This window comes from Thermobia domestica, chromosome 9 (genome assembly GCF_964235325.1).
Source record: "Thermobia domestica chromosome 9, izTheDome1.hap1.1, whole genome shotgun sequence".
NCBI lineage: Eukaryota > Metazoa > Arthropoda > Insecta > Zygentoma > Lepismatidae > Thermobia > Thermobia domestica.
In genome coordinates this window covers 66,706,310-66,733,848 of record NC_137462.1, presented here as the reverse complement: position 1 = coordinate 66,733,848, position 27,539 = coordinate 66,706,310, and the positions used below count along the sequence as shown (strand labels likewise).

Sequence of the window (27,539 nt, the reverse complement as noted above, 5' to 3'; positions counted from 1 at the left end):
CCTGAAAATAACTCTCAATTAACACATCCACAAATCATTAATCGTTTGGTCACTATAGGGCTACTTTCCTGAAAACAGCCGAATATAGCGATTTCTGAATTTCGGTAAGGCTGAGTAAAACTATATATATATAAGATATGTTAATGATCTCATCATGAGAAAAACACTTAATGGACACAATCATCGAATTATGAGAGTTTGGCAACTACAGATCCAGTTTTTTTAAAACAGCTTGGTATAACGATATTTTGATTTCGGTGTAAATGATGAAACTGTGATATGTTGTAGATTTGTTATCCTGAAAAAAAATGTCTAGGGCTTTTCAGGGTTTTCCCGTGTCCCTCGAGATGAATTTCTAAATGTTGCCTATTCTTAAATCATGGTGGTCGCTACTCTCCCCAACACTTTTCCGGATTGTAGGATACTATTTTTCAGGGTTTCATACAATTCTACCAAAATTACAGAGTATCCTTACCTTCTGCTGTTTTAAAAAATGTGGCCCCGTAGGTACACTCTGCGCCTTAGAAATTGTTACAAAAATTCTAAGTCCAAATTAATAACAAACTCTTGCCCCGTTTTCTTATGCAATCCAGAAATACATGTCTCGATTGATTAGTTATTTCTTGTCTTCAATCCATCTCCCTCCCTCCTCCACCTCTCATTGTCTAAAACAGCGTGTGCGACGTAATACACTCTTTCCATTCAGACGAAGAAAAAAAACAGGAATCAAGTTTACAATGTTATAGCTCTAAAACAGTCTTTTTCATTCGTTTGTTCTGAAGTATCTTTTAAGAGCATATTTTTAAGAAAAGTCTCACAATCTTCCCATACCTTCATTAATACCTTTAGTTTCATTCTTTCCCTTTTTTAAAGACTGCAAGCTAGTAAGATGCTCCCTAAAAAATCTATGGAAATTGCTAATAACGGCAGTAAGTTTTGTGCTTCCTAAAGTCTGTAATGCACGCAAAGAGCTCGAGAATATCTACTGACAGAAATGAATGTTATTCAATGATTCATTTCATTTCTTTTCAGTAATTGCAAGCAAATGTTTCAAGAGCGTCATTTGGGCAGGACAGGAGGGTGTAATTTCCCCTTCCTTGAGCTTCATAAATGCATATTGTTTGAGCAAATGTAAATAATACGCTAAAAAAAGTGAAATTTTTTGTCGGCGGAGACTCGCCCCTCCCTTCTGAATAAAATCTAAAATGACACTGCTTTTAGCAACAAACCTATAGAGTTACGATAGCACATTGCTAGAGAGCTTACATTTGGTTTCAAGAGTCCAAGGTTTGATCTCAAGCCATATGAGTTCCTGGGCGACATTGAGAGAAACAGACAGAAAGAGAGATTGAAATATGGAGACAGAGAGGAATGGTTTATATACATAGATTTAGAACTGGGGTAAATGATCGGACAGCATTCGTATTATGACGAAAATTGTGATTTTGTGAAACAGAAGAAGGGAAGGTTTCGAACTGCAAGGATCACATTAGGCAGTTGTCGAATTAAGGTGGAGAACACTTTTGAGATCATCAGATGATTACAATTGCAGAGAAAGAATTTGAGAACTGAGGAATTAAGAATTTAAAAAACCTGCAGCTTCGAGACGGGTTTCGAACCGCGAACCTTGTAGTTATCGAATCATGACTTTATCCATTTTGCTACGGAGAACTCTGTACTCATTCACATACGTTTCCTTTAGCTACGTTGAAAGCTAACTTAATGGAATATTCCAAAAGTTGACTTGGTGGATGCGCCGTTCTGATAGAATGTAAACTAATTGTAACTTAATTACAATGTGCATAATGAACTTCTCCTTGTTCAGAACACTTTTTAGGGCAGTAAAATTGTTACTATTGTGTTAATTAGGTTATATTTGATAGAACCATCTGATAAAGTAGTGCCAAACCCTGTGCGTCATCGTCTGTTAGGTGAATGGTTAATGTAAGTTACTGCTACGTGTATGGTCCCAGCTTCGAATCAAGACCATTCTTATTGATTATTTTCTTTGAGCTACGCTCATACTGTGCATTCAGCAAGTTCGATTTTGAAGTAATGTAGTCACAGCTAGTTTAATTCGAAATTATTTTCAAATATGATATTTGTTATTACATGCGTTTCCTTAACTTCCGATGTTTCAAACTTGATATTAAATCTTACAACCTTAATGTAACTCATTTCCCTACGGCATATCATCATGAATGTTTGCACAACGACGACAGGCAGACTTTAATACGAAATTCAGTTCTTACTGCAATGTATGTATATATAATTAGAGAGTTTGACTCAGAAAAAAACGTACAGTGCAACATTGACTCTTGTAGAAATTAAAAACGAAATTACTATACGTATAAATTACCATCACAACAATCTACTGTGGGGGCTAAGACACTGAAACCATTCCAGTAACAACCTCCTAACGTCGTGCCTATTTATTTCAGTGATTCCGAAAACTATCCATTCGACACAAATATAGGATATTTTCGATTCTTTTTGCCTGTCACTCTCCCATTGTCAACTCTATGCCAACCAAGGCTTGATTTAGACTTACACAGCATCCACAGTGTCACTATTCATCTTTGCACATGAATTCGACACTAATATCGTTCGTATTTGACGTCTTTTACATGTCATCTTCACTTCTTGGTAGGGGTGGTTCCAGTGTCTCGCCCCCATAACTATGGAGAAATTTCACCCGCCACCATCTGCATCAAACAACTTCATGCTTAAAAGAGAAATAGAATGAACTTGAGCCCAAAATTTCTCCAGGTGTTAGCCTACGCCAATAATACATGTTCAATTTTTTTAATTTTTAATCTAGCCCTTATAGTTCATTAATATTACTTTTCACAAATAAATATGACAGCGTTGGAAAGCATATAAGCAGGATTTCTTTTCCTGTTCGTGGAGGTGCAGATATATGATTCATTCACACCATTGTTTCTCAGTGATCTTCAAAAAGTTGGTAGGGGAGGGAAACAAGTTACGAAATAAGATATGATCGTTTATCTAAAAATGCGGAGAGTACATATCTTCGAAGTTATGTTCGTTGACAACCTGATCATATGGTCGGAAGAACAAAAGGTTGCGGGAGGCAAGACTGGCTGCTGTCAGAAATGAGACAATCTTATCTATCTATATATCTTTTTAGTTGTATTTTGTAATAAGCCTTCTTGTCAAAGAGCGTGCGCTTTCCCTATTTTCCTTTTTCAACTGTTTTTGATCCTAAATCTTGATTCTTGCGTGGTGAAGAAAGGAGACACGTCAGAGGAATCGCAAAACTAAAAGCATTATCATCAATATTTTGCTTTCCAAAATAAGAAGTATAACTTTAAAAATAAAACTTCAAAAGAAATATCTGGGAAGATGAAAGAACAAATCATGGCATTTCATGCATGTGCATAACAGTAGTAGGAATATACAAAATAAATAAATAAATAAATAAATATTACAATATTTCTGAGGGTCTAGATAATTTGGATCCGATAGTGGTATTCGAAAGATAAGCAAGTGATATATATATATATATATATATATATATATATATATATATATATATATATGTGTGTGTGTGTGTGTGTTGTGTTGTGTTGTGTTATATAGTATATTTGGACTCAGTTTTCTGATCAAAGTTACGTTACATCTTATGAATCTACAATTACGTCACTTTTGAACAAAGAGATGTTTATCGTTGTTTCCCCTATGTAGTTCATAATACTTCATAATTTTAGGGAAAAATATCTGGCAATGTGTATTATTTCTACTCTCCTGATTCATTTAAAGAACCAATTACCGGTTGGTCGCAAACTAGAATTACTATTTTCAGCTGAGGAATATCAAATTTTCAATCAAATTTGGCTGATACAAGAACCTTGTCGCAAATTGGAATGATCACAAATCGCACTGAATCAATAATAGTATATAAACAGAAAGCTATATTAGTCCATATATCCACATTCGTGCATAGACCTACTTTTATTTTGTAGTTGACCATCCATCAGAAGAGAGTTAATACTTGATTTGATGATGATTTGCGGGTGAAACATCTCAATCAAAATCTCGCGGTCTACAATTTCGCCTGGCGAGCACCTGGATAACGTGTAAATTATTAACTGAGATACAGCGCTGAAAAGTTTGTTCCATTAATAATATTATGAAAGATAATTTACATTTATGCTCTAATAATGATAACAAATACGTTTTGGTTAGTGGCGCAGTTAGGAGGCTATCGGGCTCAAGAGCTCCCCGAAATAATTTCATTATTTTTTCACATTATACGTACAACGCAAACGCTTCTTACTGGTTCTCAAGCCTCCTTCTCCGAAACAAGATCCTAAATACGCCACTGGTTATGATAACATTCGAATCGATATTATAAGTACATCTCTACAAGCGCTTTGGCAGTTTATACTGGTAAATATTTCAGTATGGCGTAAGAAAAACAAAAACTGGATGTTGGTCGATATTTGTGATGTATTTAAATTTTAGCAATTCGAAACGTATGTATTTTTCTATTTCTATTCACATAAATGAGTGGATAAACTTCTAGTTTACGCGCATATCCACCGTTGCTAATGCACCTGCTCGCTACGGACGTACCCCCGCGCAAGTCCACCAGTTCATCCCATTCTGAACGTTTATTGGCCACGAGACCAGAAATTCATCGATTATAATTTCGAGAACTACACGAGAAGTATCTTTTTAAATTCAAGACGGTGCAACAAATACAACAATTATCGTCTCGTTTTCGAGACGAGAAATTTCTCAAGTCTCGTGGGCAGCACTAATTCAGTCAAGTTTTGATCTCAAACACTGTTTTAGTGTTACATGATTCATATGTAAAAACCTACAAATTGGTAAAATGATGATACGAAAGCAAGGAAGAGCATTTATGTACGTTTAAAATATGCAAGTCGTTACACAATTTAGACCAATAATAAGTATGGTTTAAATGTTATTATACCTCATTATTCATGGACCAATCGTCGCGAGGAATGGTTGTGATACTTCGAGATAAAATTAAGAAAAAATAGGGTATAATTTCTTAAAACCATAAATTACCAAAACAGAACAATAAAAAATCTTACTTCGACGAGAAAATCTTACTTCTCCTTCCGTCTCATGGAGAACACTATTTGAACGAAATAGATAGATTCTTGCTTGTAATGATTACCTGGCAGATATTGGTGCAACATTTTTTGACATGAATAATAATCGATTTTGTGGCATATCAATCTGCAAGTGTTTCATCATGGTGCTATTATTGGGGCATTAGCCAAGAACAGAACATTAGGTTATTATTTAGAAATGCAGTGAAATCTTTGTGTTTTACGTCCCATTATTATGCTGACTAGGCTAAAGGAGACGGTGATGATGAGAATGGACGAAATTGTGGAATGAAGAAAGTGAAGAAAATGAGAAAACTCACGAACATGGTGTTTAGCCACCGCAAAGCCCACTTGGTGCGATCTGGTATCGAACCGGGAGCACACACACCAGAGGTGAGCACTCTACCACTGAGCCACCGCGGTCCCCGTTATTCTTTAAGGCATAATAACTTATGTAAAAGAATCTTTGAAATTCTCATATTTTAAATCTGCACGAAAATAGATTTTATAAATACTATTTCTTCTAACTGGGTTTATTAAACTTCAAACTGTTCTATGCAAAGGTTTTGAAAGTCTAATAGAACGGCTATGTCCGTCTGTCTGTTAACAGGTATCACACCAAAAGTGGCAAGAGATATCGAGAAGGGTTCTCTGAAATCGATTTAGCGTCCTAAGAATAGGTTCTCTCCTCCGTCAATCTTCTATATAAATCGGAAGTAATAGAGATGGACCACTTACGGGCCATAAATGAAAAACTATATTACCTAGCGACAAGCGGTTTTAGGGAATTGGTTCAACGTCTCTAGAAAATGTACCATCTCCAATCCTATCTCTCTATTGAAAAACGGAACTAGTAGAAATTTACTACTATATCCGGTTTCAATATTGATGTTCATAGAGCATAAACGATATGATATATCGAAAAGCAGTTCTCGGTCATTTTCTTCTTATTACTCGGTCATTCACATATTAACTAGTTTGCAGCTCCCTATACATCACAACAGCATAAATCCTTTTCGATCTCTGTGTAAGCGTTTGTCAGTTGATGCGACAAATAAGCTAGTTTACTCTACACTATACAGTTCAAAACTACTTTTATAAATGAACACTTCCCTCACTAGAAAGGAACAGACAGATTTTCTGAAACTTTCGTACCTCGTTAGCTCCAATAGGCCTCTACAGGTAACTATTCGTCGAGGTGTTTATGTAGAATCAATGGAATCTTGAAAATCTATGAAGAAAGAGAAAACACACTTTGCTCTTATCTGCTGTCAATCTGCATTTCATTGGTTTCTTCATCTGCGGAGACAACCCAAAGTTAGCGCACGTGACCAAGCGGGGGACAGAGAATGAAAGAAATCTACCTGCTAGCCTCCTATCTGCTGTTCTGCGCTGTTGCAAAATCAGCCATTATCTTACACAGCTTTTAAATGGAAGAAAATTCATTTTTAATTAGCGCGCTCTAATATTACCCTAAGAAGAAAAAGTAAAAGTGAACATGCAATATTAATACTAACAAACATTTGGACGAATTTTGAAATGTAAAAAGTAAATAGTTTTCATAATATTTTGGAAAGAAATATGCCATGTTATTATATAGGGAAATTCCAACGCATTCCGAGGGTTGGACACAGGCTTAACGTTTGTAATTAAACTCCAAAATATAGTTTGGCTAATGCAAGTGTTTGAAACTATAGTAATTACTTCTTAATGAATGAAATTGTTTATGAAAGTTCTCAATATAAGGTTACTTTTTATTAACATATTAAAAATGCACTAACACATATACACACATATGTGTATATGGTTTATATGCATGTAGATAGATAAAAATATCACACAACTAGATGCATATGCACAAAAATATCCTGGTGATAAAAGTAGTTGTTGAAGAAATGATCCCAATAAATTCATTCAGATTGGAAGCATTTCATATACAAACGAAATAAAAAAATCACTGGTAGTGACCAGTCTTTCGAAAAGACGAAATTTGTTAAGCTGTGACCAGTAGCGTAGGCATAAATTTATTTCAAGTGTCCAAACGAAATATGTGGGTATTTCGTAATAGAATTCCTAAAACTACCCCCAAAAATTGGGCTAAATGCATACAAAATTCGAAATTTTGGGGGTTTGAACCCCAGGACCCGCCCCTGGGTACGTCCCTGATTGTGACCCCTTAAGCCCCTATTCTACAGTTGCTTTAAGTTCGAAAATGTTGTCATTCCCCTTGTTTGCATTCAATTCTAACATTCCCGCGCAAATAGAAGCTTAAGTATATGTCTTCACTCCTCTCATTTTCATATTTTCTTTCTCACCGTCGTGATTAATCCGATAGGGTAGAGAAGTGTGATTAACTAAGCAAAATCATCACCATGAAGACGAAGAACATGTATTTCATACTTTGACCGTTTCTGATTTTGAGAATGCTTCTGCGTACAATATAAAAATTTCTCGGTACCTTGTATATCATATCGTCATTAAGAAATTATATATAATTACTTTCTTTAAATAAAAAGTAAAAACTTATTGTGACTCTTAACGTTTGGGTTTCGAGCAAAACGAGTAGGAAAATTTTTAATAAATCTATTTCTTTGCAAATCGACAACAATATTGATTTAATAGGGCGCCAATAACTTTTTGGAGTGATGCGTCGTTTACACATTTCCAACACTTTTCTTTTCTTCTTGCTTGTTCGGCGCCCTCTTGGTATTAACGCCCGGAGTAACCACCGAGCTCGTCCCCTATCTACGGCTTTGCAAAGACTGCTCAACGATGGATACGATATTGCGAAACTGGAGAATCGAGAAGACGTACAGATAACGAATGAGATCTACCATACAAATATAACCCATTTGACCATGTGCGTTTCATATAAAGTCTAATTTTAAGTGAGTGAAGAATAAAAACAATAAAGAAGATTGTGTTGTCCCATGCGAATAATAGTAATGACAGGCGCTATTATTATTATTATTGTTGTTATTATTATTATTATTATTATTATTATTATTATTATTATTATTATTATTATTATTATTATTATTATTATTTTGTTAAATGTGATTTCACCAAAAGTAACGACGAATAACTCAGAAAACTCAAAGTAGCGATGCACAATGCGTTTTCAAAAGTATCCCATAACAGGATTTGAACTAACGATCTTTGGATTTAGAATCCCATATATTACCGATTGTACTGAGCAATGTCACACTGGCACTCTTATAATTCGTTATATTGTATTACTTCCTTTAAAGTCCGCAATAGATCTAAAAGAGGAAACCAGACACTGGTAAATGAACTTCCAGGAAAATACGAAACTCAAATTCCCTGATTTTATGTTTACAATATCTGTGCACAATTTAATTCACTTCGGGTAACTTCTTCTTGCCCTTCGGGCGTCAACTTTCAAAATTTTGGGTGGAGGCTTTTGCTCCCTAAAACCGTTTTTCCGCAGAAAATAAGAGACCCGTGTTCGTTTATTTTTTTCCTATTGCCCACACAAAGTTTCATTCCAATTCTTCATGTCCTTTACACACATCTGGCATACTGTTACTAGCACTTTTCATATTTCATGATCGAATGTTTGGAGGGGACCGTGCCCCACCCAGTCCTTTTTTCCACGAAAATATTAAACCCTATTCCCTGATTCTACGCCTACAATATATGTGCACAATTTCATTAACTACGATTCACTTCTTGCCTTTCGAGCGTCAACTTTCAAAATTTTGGGTGGCGGCTTTTCTCACTAAAACCGTTTCTCCGCAAAGCAAACATATTCGTATATTTCTTCCGTATTGTCCATACACAAAGTTTCGTAGCAATTCTTCATGTCCTTTTCACACTCTGACATACTGTTACTATAATTTTGATATTTCCCGATCGAAGACTTGAAGGGGTCCGTGCCCCACGCAACCGGTTTCTTTTTCAAGAAAATACGAATCCCGTATTCTTTCATTTTACGTCTGCAATATCTGTGCACAATTTCATTCATTTCGGTTCACTTCTTCTTGCCTTTCAGGTGTCAACTTTCAAAATTTTGGGTGGGGGCTTTTGCCCCCAAAAAACGTTTTTCCGCAGAAAATAGAAAACTGTATTCGTTTATCTTTGCGTATTGTCTATATACAAAGTTTGGTTGCAATTCTTCATGTCCTTTACACACATTTGACAGAGTGTTACTAGCACTTTTATATTTCGTGATCAAAGGTTTGGAGAGGTCAGTGCCCCATCCGTTTTCTCCAGGAAAACACGAAACCCGTATTGCTTCATTTTACGTGTGCAATATCTGTGCACAATTTCATTCACTTTGGTTCACTTCTTCTTGCCTTTGAGGCGTCAACTTTCAGAATTTTGGGTGAGGGCTTTTGTCCCTAAATCCGTTTCTCTGCAGAAAATAAATACCGCTTTTGTTTATTTTTAGGATATTGTCTATACACAATCTGCCATTCCAATTCTTCATGTCCTTTACACTCATCTGACATACTGTTACTAGCACTTTTCATATTTCCTGATCAAAGGTTTGCAGGGGTCCGTGCCCAATCAACCGTTTTTTTTTTATAAAATACGAAACCCGTATTTCCTCACTGTGCACAATTTCATTCATTTCGGTTCACTTCTTTTTGCCTTTCGGGCGTCAACTTTCAAAATTGCGTGAAGGGCTTTTGTCTCCTAAAAGCATTTTTCCGCAGAAAATAAAAATATACCGTATTCGTTTATTTTCTGCGCATTGTCCATACAGAAAGTTTCGTTGCAATTCTTCATGTCCTTTACACACATGTGACATACTGTTACTACCACTTTTCATATTTCGCGATCAAAGGTTTCGAGGGGTCTGTTCTCCACCCAACCGTTTTTTTCAGGAAAATACGAAACCCGTTTTCCCGCATTTTACGTCTGAAACATCTGTGCACAATTTCATTCACTTCGGTTCACATGTTATTGCTATTCGGATGTCAACTTTCAAAATTTTGGGTTGCGCTTTTGGCCCTAAAACTGTTTTTCCGCAGAAAATAAAAAAAACACCTTTTCGATTATTTTGTGTGTAGTATCTACCTGCCAAATTTCATCAAAATCTGAGTGTTACACTTCGGATGTGTTACTTGTAAGTTCCTTCTCTCATGAACACCCCCAAAAAATACATAACAAAAACAAAGTTATTGCTTAAAAATGTAAGTAACAGTAACTTACTGTATCTCAGTTTGAGAATCTTTTTCGAGTCGAGTCAAGTTTCAAATAAAACTTGCTGAACTTTGCATCTGCTCATCCCTAGAAAGCAGGATCAGCAGCGTCAGGAGCAGACACGCAGACTTCAAAGTATGCTACACAAGAGCGGGGGCAGATCCAGGGGCCGATTGCCCCCCGGAAGGGGAATCTTTCTTATTTTATATATAAATAAAATCCATTCCAGAGTTTGGAGTTCTTAAAAGTAGCTCTAAGTGGCAGTATTACAAATCACCGAGCCCCCAGAAGTGTAGATCCGCCTCTGGACAAGAGTATGGGGGAATAAACACTTATTATTCACATTCAGTTTGCACATCTCAATAAATAAACAATATTTTCATTCACGTCCATCGCGGGTAACGGAAAACCTACTTTTATCTTAACATTTCTTTTTCTTTAAATTTCTATTCGGATTCACACCCTTCCCCCTCAACATTGGATACAGAAATGGAGAACTTATTTAGAATTTGATTGTTGATTCCAGTATATTTGAAGCATCGCTTCTTGGACCTGGGCCTGTCATATATCGATATATCGCTATCGTCGATATCTATATTATCATATATCAAAATTCGATACCACAAATATATGGACATGAGTATATCATTCTAAATTTCCGATATCGATATTCGGGGGTGGGGCGGCGAGGTATAAAGGGCCCCTAAGACTTGCGATGGATGAAGAAATTAAACTTACATTTTGCAATATTGTTTTCTAATCATAATATCTTTATTACCGCACATTGCAATGTAAATACATCCACTTGCAAATTTGCAATATTATATGGAGTAATTTCTTAGGCGCTAGAACTTTTGTGTTCCCTGAAAGAAGAAACAAAAAATCACGTGCAAAAGCAAGTGCTTCGAACTTTGAACTAGAATTTACCATAAGAAAGTTTTTTGTTTCTCTCTCTTGGAGATTTCCATTTCTTTTGGCCTTTGGGATCGCTCATTGACAAAAGGTGCACACATGATCGCTATAGGCATTCATGCTCTGAGGCAGAGTCAGAGATTTTGAAAAGGAAACGACTTTTTAATAATAATAAAATTATTATTATTATAACAATGGGGTTTACAACTAGGGTCCCATCTCTTTATCTTGCATGGGATGGCCGCAAGTCTGCTACGCCACTGGTGTCCCCAGAGAAATGCTTTCTTCTGTTATCTGTTCCTTACTATTCATCTTGTTTGAACTGCTTAAGTAAGTCATTTTGTAACTTTTGACATCATCCAACTCCGTCACAATAATAAAATTGTCATTCTTAACAATTTGCTTTATTCTCTTATTTGCAGTTTGCCACACTGATATATTTGTGACAAAATTGAGGTTTAGTCCAACGCCTTTCGAATTTGCAACCAACCCAATCGCCGAGCTTTTTGGGTTTCCTGCTATTGCAGGAAAAGGAGAATTGCAGGTGGTAATGTGCTTTTGGAGTCGTGTATACAATGTGATCATACATTTTTCGTGACTGAAAGAGAAAGTCCGTTCTGTCGACTGACAGAACTGCAGGTGAAGAACAAATAGAGCGGCGCGTAAACTGTGTGACTGTGCTGACGCACTTAATCTGAGCTACCGTACTGAATGGTGTACAACTGCGTATTAAACTAATCCCAGCTAAACCTGTATTTTGTCTAATGGATGAAGCCGATGCTGATGGAAAAGTAGAAATAAGAGATTCAACACTGCTTGTGAAAAATGTTGATGTATCATTCACAGTTAAAATAGCACAAAATAAAGTATTACAAAATCCTAAATTTAGAATAAAATATCCTATAGCAAAAGTGCAGTTGAAGACAGAGATTTTAGCACAAGGAATTATGAATAGTACACTTTCAGATCTGTTTTACGATACAGTGCATAAATGTATTATCATTGGATTTCCTATTAATACAGGTTTTAATGGTACTTATCAGACAAATCCTTTTAATTTTAGGCATTTCAATGTCATCCTTTACATTGTATGTTGATGGAACTCCCGTTCCATCTAAACCTTACAACCAGATTTCGATAATAAGCTATATATACAAGCGTATTCTACGTTATTTACAGGTTCTGATATTTATTATGCTAATCAAGGTAACGATATTTTACTTTCCGAATATACTAATGGTTATACTCTACTGGTGTTTGATTTAACTCCCGATTCTAGTACTAGTGCTGCATTTCATACTAGTCCTCAACATCAAAGAAGTGTAGGATTAAAGGTTTGTTTTAAGCAAGCACAGCCATATCCTGTAACAGCAATTCTTTACGTTGAATTCTATTCAAAACTTAAAATTGATTTCCAGGAAAATATATATATTAATTAAAATATTAAATACTCTTTAACTTTATGAGGCATTTCAACAAAAGTTGCTTAAAAATCTTTTTATAGGTGTATATGCTGCAGCCCAACTAATTTAGTTTATTCATACATTTCCTGCAGCCGTAATCATAAATACTGATTCTAGTAATAAGCCTGGTGAACACAGTGTTGCTGTTCATATATCTAATACGCGTATGAGAGAGCTTTTTTAATAATTACGGGCTACCACCCTATATACAATATCATGTGTGTGTTGTTTTAAAAAAAGAAACTTTATTTCATACATGGTATAATAAACATATTCAGGGTGACTTATCTCAATATTGTGGACAATATTCTTTTTTATATTTAGTCTCTATGGCTTCAGGTTATTCATTACCTATATTTCTATCAATGCTTTCCAATACTAATAGTAATAGTAATCGTGTTATAATGTATTCACTAATGTGAAGTTTAGTATAATAATAAAGAAATATTGTTTTTTTTAGTTATTTTTGGAAATTCCTCTCTCTTTGTGTATGTGTAAAGGTAATCATAATTTCTGCTGTTAAATAGAGGTTGAAAATAATGCTTGTGTAATCTCTGCTATATTAAATCAGGGTAGTGAAAGAGAACGAGTACACCCTCATACTCTTTCATCAGCATAGAAAAGATTTAAAGAGAACAAAAGGTTACTAAATCTGGTGACAGAAAATCATTGCGTCTGGTTCCAAATTGAGACAAGGTGACCCTTCTCTCTAACGTTTGACATTCTCTTTGAAATAACCAGAAACTGAGAGAATAATTTCCTAGAAAAAATATACTATCCGCTGGCAAATATTCCTACATAAAACCATCTTATCCAAAATGACTGCGTATCCAAATAGATAACATATAATGATATGACTTTGCAATTTAATATCTGACCTATCTTTCAACTAGTGCTCTCAAACGGGTCGGGTTGTCGGGTCAGGCTACTCGGGTCGGGTTGTCGGGTCGGGTCAATCCGGTCAGCTCGGGTCGGGTTGTCAGGTCGGGTTATTTGTGTCGGGTTGTCGGGTCGGGTGAACCGGGTCAGCTCGGGTCGGGTTGTTGGGTCAGGCCAGTCAGGTCGGATCACGGTTCGGGTCAGTCAGGTCGGGTCAGGTCATCGGGTCGGGTCAGTCAATTCGGGTCACGGGTCGGGTCGGGTCGGTCTTCAACCCGACCCGACCCGACCCGTTGAGAGCACTACTTTCAACTAACCAGTTGCCGAAACAGCGTCACCTTTTTGAATAGAAATAGGAATGGGACGAAATAATCGTAGCTTCTAACAAAGAATATAAGATTATATTAATTAATACAGTCCCGTCTGATTTTGCATTTAAAATAACGACAAACCGACAAGGTGAGTAATACTTACTATGAAAATTTACTTCTCTACCAAGTTGGCTAAAGTGAGAGCGTCTTTTAGAATAAAACATGAAATATCAATTTATAATGTAATATTAGACTTTTCTTCGAAGTAACCAAGAACCGACAGGGCGTATTAATGTCCTAGGAAAATATTACCCTCTATTAAATTTTCGGATATAAAGTCATCTTGCCGAAAGTGAGTGCGTCTGTTAGTATAAAACACGGAATGATACAAATTTATAATTTAACATTTTACTTTGTCTTTGAAGTAACCAGGAACCAACGGAGCGGGGGAATTTCCTACGAAAATATTACCTCCCGTCAAAATTTCGGATATAAAGCCATCTTGCTCAAAGTGAGTGCGTTTGCTAGGAGATAACACAGAATGTTATCAATTTATAATGTAACATTTGATTATGTCTTTTGAAGTAACCAGGAATTGACAGGGAGGTATTAATTTCCTAGAAAATATTACCCCCAAGAGCGACCATGTTGTGGTTTACAATGGGGGGCAAGTATAAGCGACGTTTCAAAAATAGTTTCAAATTTTGCTGTAACTAATGTAAAAATTCTATTGGATTTTTGATATTCTGAAGTACAATTTCCTCTAGGGAGGGGCAAGCGCCCCACCTTGCCCCCCTGATGGCGCCCTTGATTACCCTTTATCAAATTTTCAGATATAAAGCCATCTTGCCGAAGTGACTATATACACTAATCACACTCAATGATATCATTATAAATGTGGCTTTTGATTTTTTGTTTGAAATAACAAACAAACAACAAGAGGGTAAATATTTCCAGGTGTAAAAACTGGCGTGTGGTTCCACTTATAGGAAAGCATTGTCCCCGCCAAAGCCGATGCCTGCGGTAACATTCGCATTGTCGCGGCGTTCTCCGATTGCATTCCCGCCGCCAGCATTTCAGCAGGCAATGCCAGTACATGTGGAATCTAGGATCTGATTGTATTGAAACCGAAGCCACTACCGGCATTATTATACGTATCGCGTGCAAATGTACACTGTACTTACTGTTTAAGCACAGTGTACATCAATGAAATATGGATGAGCAAAGGATAACATATTTCAAACTTCTCTCAGGATTGATGAAAGTTGGTTTCCATGTAGATGTACATTCATGTCCAAAATTATTGTCGCATGTCTATAAATGTGTTGTGGTAGGAATATAATTTTGTAAAGAATTCGCCCGGTATTTCTTATAATTTTAGTATGTATATAATCGGCAAAGACATGTATTTGGTAAATTTCATGTCAAAAGAGCAGTAAATAAAAACAATAAAACGAAAATAAAACTTTCTTGTCCATTTAGCAACATTTTGTTCTACTCACTCTAATTTTCGTATTTATATTTTTTCCCTATGAAATTTACCACAAATATACATTTTCCGAATATACAAATAGTATCAGTATTAAAAGTACGCTACAAAATCATTATCAAATTATAGTCTATTCTTACACGAAGACAGTTATAGATATGCGACAATCATTTTGGATATGAGTGTACATTATATGTAGGTTACAATAATTGAATTGGACTGAAGTTCTTCGTCCTTTTTAGCACCAAAGCTAAGAAACTTACCCACCGCAATGCTCAAACTTCAAGGATAAGCCACAGTCTAAGGGAGGAACTATGGTGCAATTATAGTGTTTTATACGGACCTTTCTGTAAAGTTATTGTGAAATAGAATTTAAACCTTTGTTCAAATTCCCAATAAATAAATGATACTAAGTTCTTAATCCTTCTCGGATCCTGTAAGTCGGACCTCCTTCTTTCTTAAATGTAATTGTCGCCAATTAAATAATTGAGAGGCTCGGGGAAACATAAGGGTATGTCACATTTTGTAACTTTCGAGTAATCTGGAAAAGAAGGTTCAACATTCCCATGCAATTTAATGCAATGACACATGCCAAATAATCCTTTTCTGTCACCTGAACGTACATTTCAGAAATTAAACTACCTACATTCTGTTCTGTGGTTCGACCGCAACCTGTTCCACCTAATAATTAAATTTTACAGCAAGAGGTGTTTACCATTGTTTTTCCTAGTCGCTGAATTATTGGTTCATACCTTAACACTAATAAAGTTATATTAATTTACTTACTGCACTTTCCTGATCCATCACCTCTACTTTCACACGGATATTTGATTGCACAACTAAAATAGTCAAAGTTATGGCGAATCGTATATGATAAGTGCTCAGGTATATGACCATCTGTGAAATTCCCCTCAAATATTACACCAACTAACTTTCCTCGTGGTACTTCATGTTTCAGCTTAATAATGTTTCGTTCTAATTCATCTTGATCCTCGCAAGGAAGCACGTCTGTAATAAAAAGTTGTAATACATGAAAATAGAACAATTAATTAATATTTAAAAAACTGACCACAATTCGAATCTAACTCGTTTTGTTGGGCTCATATCTCTAAACACATAAAATAGCGTCTAACACAATTGTGTGCACAGTTACAACTGTTATTTCAGATTCACAGATACCACTTACCATCAAAGAGATCATACTGGAACATAGGATCTACAAACAAGGCAGAGGATTATTCTGCATCGCAGTATGGTAAACCCCATAGATGGCGGATAGGGAAGAATGCTGGGTCCTAATGTCAGTCTTCACGGATAGGATGAGAGGGTTTCGTTGTCCAACTCGATTGCGTTCTCCACTTAGGTCAATAACTCTACCTCACAGAAGGAAGATCATTACTAACAGTAAATACTTGTATGAATCCTTCTATGGTAAAATATTCCAGAGACAAAATATAATAAATTCCAATTAAATCTCGGCAAGGCAATACGTTCGTACAACTAGATTAGAACAGAGGTCAGGTTAGAAACCTCTGATATTAGAGGAAGAGATAGAAGAGATTAGTGTAGATGCACTAGCGACGCAGTACGGTCAATTGGTAATCTCAAAGGTTAAAACTTAGATTCTTAACTACAAATAATAATACTCCTAGCAGTACGAGGTTCAGTTCTACAATGATGGGACTGGGACATCGCACGTTGTGCTGAAGGGAGGATAGTGAAATATTGTAATCATAAATGCAGTTAAGAAAGATTGAATCAATATTCTCGAAACATGACGTGAAAATAAAGGTAGGAGATTTTGCATGAAACACTAGGGTATAATGAGAACAGAATAAGTTATAATGGTGCTAGTGGAAAAAAGAAACTAAACAAGAGAAAGAAAGAAATGAAAACTTTTTCATTGTTTCAAATGTTGTGTTACCTTTTCATAATAATGTAGGGCTGTGGTTTCATTGTTGTTACAGTAAGTCGCAGCTTTTGTATGTGTGTGTCTATTATGGGAAAGTTACTACAGCAGGTATAAAAGTATTGTTTTTTTTTTTTTCTGATTGAGGTGTTTCCTGCTTTCGAACGAATCAACAATCGATAAAAGTACCCAGTGAGATATATAATAATAAGTAAAACAAGCAACAATATACAGTCGATTTAAACAGTTCAACTTTAAATGCTCGACTAAGGAAAGGAACACATATAGAAACCTGGAACAAAATACATTTTTCAAAGTTATTTTTTAGTAAGGGACATTAAAGTGCAGGGAAGAAAATATATTTTAGTGATGCTCTGAGCAAGAGATTTCCAGGTTTCAAACAAGGAAAGAATGATTGGGAGGCAGAATATTTTATTTGTATGACGGGTAAATTTGCATTCATAGCTAATAAAGGTAAATAAATGTAACATTTAAAATAGAAATGATACGTTTAATCAATGTATATAGAGTATTACAGGTAGCACGTTTTCTGCTATCGAGAGAAAAAAATACCCAGTATTCTTGCGGGACGTGACGTCACGTGCAAGAGAGCACGAAACAAACATATTGTAGGGAATACAGTAAGGGTGTCGATGCGTGAAATTTATAAAGAATGGGTAATTATTGAGACAAAAATGAATAAAAATAACTTTGTTGTTGCTCAATGTCCGAATTGAGAAAGGAAGACTCCATGTATAACATAGCACCCCTTTCCTAAAATGTTGTTGGTACAACGTCAGTGAGTTTCTCGGTGTAAACGCGCAGACAGAATCGATGTAAACAATGCTAATATTTATTCTATTTATTTCTTACCGAAAGATTATGAGGCAGACTTACAACACGAACTTAATAAACTACCTGTAAGAAAAAAAAGTTCCGCCCTCATGCAATTTCTTCTCTGCATATATCGAATTGGCATGGAATTGTTAAGAACGAACAGAAGTAAAAGATTAGGAGAAAACAATTTATTTTTCAAACATATAAAGTTGAAGAACTTGTAGAAATTTAAATAACTAGAGTCATGGATGCAGATCCTATAGGACGAGTAAAATGTTAGAAAAGAGGATTTGCCCATTTTTCCCCATAACTCGGTGAAGCCAAAAACATAATCGAGATAAACCTGATTGGCTGCTCCCTTTTCCGCCAGAAATGCTCGCTCAAAACTAGGTTTTCCGTATGCCAACATGCAGTGTTTATTGCGTTTATTCTTATTTAAATATTCACTTTAACGTTTAAAACGGTTACATGTGCAGCTTATGGATTCGTGTTCGTTACCTTCAATGGGGCTCGCGTTCTTATTTCCGTTGAGGCTCGTGCTCACTTGGGCTAGGACTCATCCTCCAATAAGGATCACACTCAGGGTGGGATCCAGGATTTTCTGAGCGGGGGTGCACCAATAATTACCAAACTAACCAATCACATTGAAACTCTTCAAAGTGACATGGAACAATATTCTTTACCCTTGACAACACTGATACATAGAACTGGGGGGGGGGGTATTTTAAAGAAGGTCACATGTTTTTTGTCCTACTTGACAAATGTTTTATTGTTTTTACTTGGTGAATTCTTTTCCTTCAACCTTCAAAAAATCGACTTAATGTATTGCTTTTGCAAAGCTGTGCTTTCTCTTAAGCCATAAACCGAAAAATAATGGCAGAAAGTTTCGGAAAGTTTTGCTATTTTCACTGCTAGCGTCTCATTTTAGATAGTGTATATTTACAACGAAAGGGTGCACGTGCACCGGTGCACCCCCTAAATCCGACCCTGATCACACTCACTAGACTGCTGGGAGCTCGTGCTCACTAATTTCATTCGGGGTGAAGGCGCGGTGGATCAGTGGTAGAGCATTCACCTCCGGTGCTTGGGGTCCCTGGTTCGATCCCAGCTCGCGCCGTATGGACTTTGTGGTGGACAAACACCGGGCTCGTGGGTTTCTCGGGGTTCTCCCAATTATTCCCACTTTCTTCATATCACCATTTCATTCATTTCTCATAATTAACGTCTCCTTTAGCCTAACCGGCATAACTGTGGGACGTAAAAGTTAAAGATTCATTTCATTTCATTTCATTTTCATTTTAATTTCATTGGGGTACACGTTTATTGGGTTTGGGCTCACTACACTCAATAAAGCTCGGGCTTACTAATCTGAACTAGAGTAAGGGTCACTACCATTAATGACCTCGTGCTCAATGACATCAGTGGGGCTTGCAATAAATTTATTACTTTCAGTCGGAAAAGCGTTCACTATTCTCGTTAAGGCTCGCTCTTACTCAAGTTCGGGCTCATATCCTTCAATGAGGCTCGGGTTTACTCGGTCTCGGTCACATCTTCGAGTAGGCTCACTCTCACTAGGCTCCTTGGAGATCGCGCACCCTAATGTATTTCGAGCGAGCACACGATTAGTTAGGTTCGGGTAGACTCTTGCTCACTCGCGCGTGCTATCTTCCGTCAACTGGGCTCGAGCTCACTCATCAATGGAGCTCAAACTCACTGACAGAAATGTGTAATGCGGGCTCGGGTTCCATATTTTCAGTGGAGCTCGCGCTATTTATTCTCGTTGAGGCTTGAGCTTTTTCGGTCTAGGACTCACATTCTTTAATGAGGTTCGAACTCACTAGGCTCCTTAGAACTCGCGCTCTCTAGTCTCCTTCGGTCACGCACTAGCTTGGATTCGGGCACACTAATCTGGATTGGACTCATGTTCACTTGTGTTGGCTCACTTCCGTCAGCTGGGCTCGATCTCAGTACCATCAATATAACTCGAGCTCTCTGATACCAGCGCGGTTTTCACTAATGTGAGCTCGGGTTCATTACCTTTAGTGTGCTCGTGCTTATTTGGCCCCGGGCTCATATCTTTCAATGAGGCTTGCACTAACTAGGTCCCCTGGAGCTCGTGCTCTCTGATCTCTTTCGGGCAAGCGCTTACTTGGGCTCAGACTTCAACTCTCAGTGGGACTCGAGCTCACTGGCGCTAGTATTGCTTGTACTCATTTTTGCTTCGACTCACATCCTTCATTCAGGCTTGTGCTTAGTCAGGTTCTGGCTCAGATCCTTTAATGAGACTTGCAGTTATTAGCCTCGTGGCCTCGTGGCACTTGCACTTACGAATTTTGTTTAGGCACATTTTCCGCGAACTAAACCCAAAATATAGTAGAAACACGTAAAAACAAGAACATTTATTGGAGCAATCTCAACCTAAAAAATAAAGCCCAAACAATGAAGAAACACAGTGCAAGGAAAAACAATCAATGCATTCCGGGTTCTGTGATTTCTGAGGGCTGCAATTAGAATTATCACTAACATTTCCTATCAATATTCATAAAACAACGAGTGTATGATAACATTAATATAAATTTATTATAATATAGCAATTTATCCTGCGTATTTGTAGTGTTAGAATTAGTAATTTTTTTTTGTCTTATGTAGTTTCAACAATCAAATGAAATTAGAATATGCTCGGAGTATACAAAAAGTATATGCTAAAATCAGAAGACGCGATTTCCTCTCTTCCGCGTGACGTCACACTTCCAGCGACCAATGCCAGTTCGAATCGCATATTTAGCAGCCCCTGGCGTTTAATATGAAAACAAGGTCAGTTCATCTTTTAAACTAACCTTTTTGAATTTTTCTCATCTTCTTCGTGTACTTTCTTATCTAATACAGAGGCTTAGAACAATACCAGCTCCGTTTTATCTAAAACTTTAATTCAAGTTTCCTAATTTCTTAGCCAGTAAAGTTTTGAATTACAGTATTCAAAGTATCCCTACATTGAACTCCTGCTTACGAGGAAGGTCCATAAACCGTAAGTTGAATTTTGATGAAAATTAGTGATAAGATTCAGTTCTAGTTGCTAAGTAACGTAGTAATAGTCACTCGATGCGCAATTGCTTCGTTGAGCTGCTATACAGACGCCATCTTGAAATCCAGTAGGCAATGTTTAAGAATACTCTTTTGGCACAAAAATGAAAAATCATTTGGTAGATCTGACTTCACCATTGTAAACCGGGATAGGGCATCTATATGTGGGAGTACTTCCAGTACATGATCGCCATCTTGAAAGGCGCCATCTTGAATCGCGTTCAAATATAATAAATGGCAAGGGGGTCATGTGGGGTATCAAATGACACTGGGATTTACTCCTAAATTCATTTCCGTAAAAAAAAAAGTTTACATATCTTTTTCACTTCGGAGTTAAGACCTCTTTCACCCACAGGAACATATAAAAACTGTGCGAGTTAAATTTGTTATAAAATGCTGTCGTGGGAGCAGTTGCACGTCCTTTAACTAGTGCATTAGTAGTTATGTGCAATAGCCACTATACCAATCAGATCTTGAGCCTAGTGAGAGAAATCGTTAATTAAATCCTTAAATCCCTACAGTGAAAATGGAATATCAGCACTGTAACAAATTATACCTATTTCGAAGTACGCTATATATATATATATATATATATATATATATATATATATATATATATATATATATATATATATATATATATATATATATATATATATATGTGTGTGTGTGTGTGTGTGTGTGTGTGTGTGTGTGTGTGTGTGTGTACCTACTGGGGAAATGTGAATTTGGATGGTGTATACGTAGGACACTGATGCTAAAGAGTGAACGACTGCTGTATTATGTTTGTCACCTATTTCTGACAGAGTTCTACCAGAGGTCATTTGGTAGACTGATCAGTATTAAAGATGCATTCATTGTTGTACGGTTTCTCATGTATTAATTTATTCATTTTAATCACAAAATTTTGGGCATTATCAAGTAATTAACCTTCGTTTTCAACATATTTCTTCGTTACAGATTGAGTAAGCCTTCTTGAGGGAATCCTGTGCTTTTTTTTAAATTGGTTAATGAAACCACGAGAAGCGAGGAATGGAAAGCTCAATTTCCTCGTTGTCAGTAACATCCACGCTTTCAAATCATAATCATGGATAGTAAGCCTTTTAGTGCGATAAATATTGAATGTCTTTAGTACTTCGTATTTAAATTGTGATACGACATGAGAGCGAGGAGGTTTGTTATGGAACTTCAAAGCCTTATACACAAACGCCCTATCGAATTTGAATTTCTTCGCTGCAGCTGCAACAGTGTTGCGTTTCCCATTCCTTTTCAATAATGCAACATGCTCCTTAATTTGTTCGTATTTGTTGACGACAGCTTATATTACACGTACAGATTTAGTCCAGGTTGAAGATGACATCTTATACTCGCTCGTAGAATGCTCACTGTCATTAATTAATGGACTAGTTATCTGTTCCAAATCCATTTCGTTTGTCGAATCTTCATGCTCACTCTCTGTGTCAGTGTTTACGTCGAATGTGTAACTTACTGTTAGAGAATCGTTACCATCGTATTTGCTTGCTATCATTACAAGCAATGTACCTGAAAATGTCTTATCTTCTATCCGATTCTCACTCACGACACTATATTATTCCACCACTGCTTGATTTAAAATGTTGACTACGTTTATCGAATTAATTGTTCGCATTTTATGCACGGAACGAATGTTTCACAGGTCCAACAAATGCGTTCGTACTGAACATCACATGCCTGCCCGCACCAAACTTGCTGTACTACTACGGTTTGTTATTCGAAGACAGACACTACACACCTCACTGCACACCCATGTTGCAATTGTCTGTAGGAAAGCACTCTAAATTCCATATGCTATGTCTTAAAACCCTAAACAATAGTCTAAAGTCAAGAGAACTAACACGTTTATTTTGTCAGTTCTTAATAATACGCAGTACTCGTAATATTGGAAATTCATAACATTCCCATAAATATTTCAAACACAAAAACAGCCATACATATCATTTTAAATGCTTGTAACTTGCCAACATGTAGAGATTCGTTCAAAACAAATCGTATGGACCAAGTTTGCACACAATCGAGATATTTACTTCTATTCAAGATCCAAAAGTGATGTATTACAAAAATATTTACAAATACAGGCCGACTCTAAGGTATGTGCAAATCATGCATTTCCACGGGGTGGAAAAGACTGGAATAAAGTACTCACAATTGCAATATATCATAAAATTTATTCTTTAAAATAAATATTTTCCTTTTTAACCTATCTTCGTTAAAACAAACGAATAATGAATTTCTTCAGTTGTCAAATACGTGATTTAAATAATACATAAATCCTTGGACTTTAAGGCACACTTGCTACAATTAGTTATTTATCACAGTTTTCATATAAAAACTAATCTCGCCCTTATTATCAGCGATTTTTTTAATGTTAAAGGTGGAAAGATGCAGATATTTATTTAATATTGAAGGAAAAAGCAAGAAAGAAGCTTGTTTTATGGACTGCAACTTGGTATTGAATCTTGTAATAATCTTACTGCATCAAGTGATTACTACTGCATTAGTTAAAAACCTGCAACTGCTCGCACGACAGAGTTTCATAACACAAATTTAACTCGCACAGTTTTTATATGTTCCTGTGGGTGAAAGAGCTCTTAACTCTGAAGTGAAAACAGATATTTAAACTTTGGTTACGGAAATGAATTCAGGAGTAAATTCCAGTGCTATTTGATACCCCACATGACCCCCTTGCCATTTATCATATTTGAACGCGATTCAAGATGGTGATTATGCACTGGAAGTACTCCCGCATATAGATGGTCTCGCTCACTTTACAGTAGTGAAGTCAGATCTACCAAGAGCTTTCTCATTTTTGTGCCAAAAGGGTATTCTTGGACATTGCCTAATGGATTTCAAGATGGTGTCAGTGTAGCAGCTTAACGAAGCATTTGCGCATCGAGTGACTATTACTACGTTACTTAGGAACTCGAACTGAATCTTATCACTAATTTTAGTCAAAATTCAACTATCACGGTTTATGGACCTTCCTCGTTAGTCAAGTAGTTAAAACTTTGACTTCTTGAGCGAGCGGTTTCGAGTTCGATATCGGTGGGAGGTAACATGTTTTGGTGTTGACTCATCAACATGACGCTACATGGTAAACAAATGGAATTCAAGGGTAGAGAAATTAGCCATGGGAGTCAGATAAAACAGCGATGGGAGTCGTTACGTTGATCACAGGACATCCTACTTGAACGAGAAGCACCTGACAGACCAATGACTTTAGAGTAAACGAGTTATTTATTCAAGGTATTATTCTGTCATTTGCATCGTGGGACTGAAGGAAAGTGCAAACTATCAAGCAGGATGATCACGAATAGGGCTGGAACATTATGGAATGAGAATGGTAGGAGCTGATAGAGGAAAATTTTTACAAGAGCGTGATAGGCAGGAACACTGGAGATTATGAGCAGAATTAAGAATGTGAGATTGCGCTTGTATATTAGCATCAAGGCTGTTATAAAATAGAGGATCTGCCCACACAACAAAATCGTGAAGCCATACGTCACAGTTTCGCCACACTTGCTATGCCCACTCCGCGCTACTAAGATCGTTATGTTTCGAGCCAACAATCATGATGGAAACGAAAGTAGCCAATCAAACGTAAGGGCTCAGACGATGCTCGGTTGTTTTTTGGCTTCAGTAAAATACAGTAAAATCTGTCAACCTGGCCACCTGCTTATCTTGACCTGGTTTGTATTGAACCTGCATTTTCCCATAAGACATTCGCTACTTATTACACTGTAAGTTGGCCGTCTGTTTATCTTGGAAGTTGGCCGCATTGAACCAATGATTACCCTCTGAAGATAATGATAAATTTACCTACATATCTTTGCCACGCAAAATACTTTTTTTTTATTATTTTCCTTAACTCTTTCGTATTCCCATATCAGCAGTGCCAGACTGGCCACGATGTCTACTTGGCGGCCCGAGTCCCGAGAGGCCCCGCAGTTATCACGAGGCGCAGGACCTTTAGGCCTTAGTTGAATTTTCGCGATCGCAAGTGCTTTCTTGAGTCTTCCTACCAAAAAGGCTGACGAAGCCTAAGTTCGTCTTTTCAAAAGAAGTTTTCTCGGGACCCCGTTGCTCATATCAGTAGGACCCAGTGTGCCAGTTAAACTTCGTACTTAGCAAAGGCCCCATAGTTTGTAACAGCCCCTTGCGCTTTTCACATGTGAGAGGGCATCTTCTAAATTGAAAATCGTTAAAACTAGACCAAGATCTACTGTAAGTCAAAACCATTTGTCTTGTTTACTTTTTACGCTTACAGAAAAAGATTTATTCTAGAATGTAAACAAAAAAGTAATTGATTTGATTATCTCAAGTGGAGAACTGCGTAAAAAACTACCAAAGTAACTGAAGTAACTTCACCAATACGTTTGATTGTCTCAGTATTATTGTAAGTTTTTTTCTTTCTTTTTAGACATTTGTTTTGTAATACATATTTATTTAACCCTCAAAAGACCAAGGGGGGGCTATAAAATGTCCACACTTTTGAATATCGTTGTTTTGATGTTGAATATTTGTGAGCCCCTTCTCAATATTTTTGTGTGAGTAAGTACCTAAAATAATTGTTTCGATGGGGCAAATCTTTCTCCTCTGTTTCGTTGGTTAATAATAAAAGGAAAATTCGACGGTGGACACAAATTGACCCCCCCCCTTTGGTCCAATTAAGTACTTTGAATTTTGGAATATTTTTTGTTTTTAGTGTCTACTTTTAGCTGGCTACTATGTTCATATAGTAGACAAATGACTGTCTACATCTTCGTCATTAGCAGCACAAGGGTGATACTCCTTTGAGAACAGTTGTACAGTCTGTGAACTGTCTTTGTATAGTTTTCAGTGCGTTGTGTTTCTTTTACAAGATAATAATAAGTAGATATTTGTCGGAAAAAGAAATAGCGGAGGAACTTTCTTCTGATGTGAGTGAAACTGAGTTAAGTGGTTTAGAAGAAGATGTAAGTGAGACCTAGAACCATGTAAGTGACATCGAAAACATTTATGATTGTGACAATGAAGTTTACCATTCCAGTGACTCGGAATCGGTAACATCAAACTATAGTGATAATCCGAATGTGGACGATAGTAAGGGAACGTATGTTTCTACTAGGTACATAAGCAAATCTGGTAGAGTGTACGTTGATAAACCACCACCTTGTCTACGAAGAACAAAGCAAAATATTATACGTGAACGACCAGGACTAAAGTCAGACGGTGTTGTAAACAATATTCGTGAATCTTTTCTGAAATTTTTCACAGACGAAATTCTATCAGAAATCGTGAAACATACCAATGAAGAAGCATCTAGAGAAAATATTGACCCCACCAATGAAAGTGAAGCGCTTGCACTTATAGGAGTGCTTATTCTAATGGGAGCAATTGATGACACTAACTTAGACTATCACGATTTGCGGTCTGAGGATTTAGGACGATCTGTATACATTGCAAGCATGAGTCGGAACAGATTTCGTTCTCTCCTCAAAATTCTTCGGTTTGATGACAAGGCTACGAGAGAGCAAAGGAAAGCTAAGGACAAATTTGCACCTTTACGCAAAGTGTTCAACCTTCTGAACGACACGTTTCCAAAGTATTGTAAACTTGGAACTATCCGTCTATCCACTATCCGTCTTTTTTATGCTTATTGACATCGCTTGTATAAACGTATATACCTTGTACACAATGAACTTTCCTGATTGGAATAAAACAAAAAGTAATAGAAGTTATTGAATAAATGCTTTCCCTTTTCCGCGGAAATTGTAAGTTCAAAGTTTTTATGAAAGAGAAACCTGGCAAATACGATATACTCATCACGATGTTGGCTGACTGTGATCACCGATACGTTTATAATATGGAAGTGTATGCCGGTAAGGAAGAGGGCACAACAACTGTCTCAAGAGGACCAAAAGAAGTAGTGAAACGACTTGTCACTCCTATAAAGAATACAGGTAGGAATGTCACTACAGACAGGTACTATACGTCAGTAGAATTGGCTGAAGATTTGTACACTGACTATGGTCTTACATTAGTAGGAACATTACAAAGCAATAGGAAACACATTCCTGAGGAACTTAAATCCATCAACAAAAGGGAACAACATTCTAATATGTTTGCATTCACTGATCCCAACAGTGGAAAGCCTCCGGTAACAATAGTGTCCTATGTAGCTAAGGAAAAACCGAAGAAACTTCTATTACTACTGTCAACTCAACATAATGATGACAAGATATCATATACTGAGGGAAAGAACAAATCATACATAAATTTATTCTATAACGCAACAAAAGGTGGTGTCGACACAATCGACCAAATGGCACGTAAATACAGCACCAACAGAAGTACACGGAG

At 36.7% G+C, this 27,539-nt stretch overlaps 1 protein-coding gene across 1 annotated transcript in view; it reads right to left on the bottom strand.

Moving 5' to 3' along the window:
• Window positions 1–27,539, bottom strand: part of LOC145660858 (uncharacterized) — a 270,816-nt gene that overhangs the window by 108,797 nt on the left and 134,480 nt on the right. Inside the window, exon 3 of the mRNA XM_081726283.1 lies at window positions 16,121–16,342. Within this exon, the coding sequence (XP_081582409.1) occupies window positions 16,121–16,342 (222 nt within the window). The remainder of the gene's footprint in view (window positions 1–16,120; window positions 16,343–27,539) is intronic.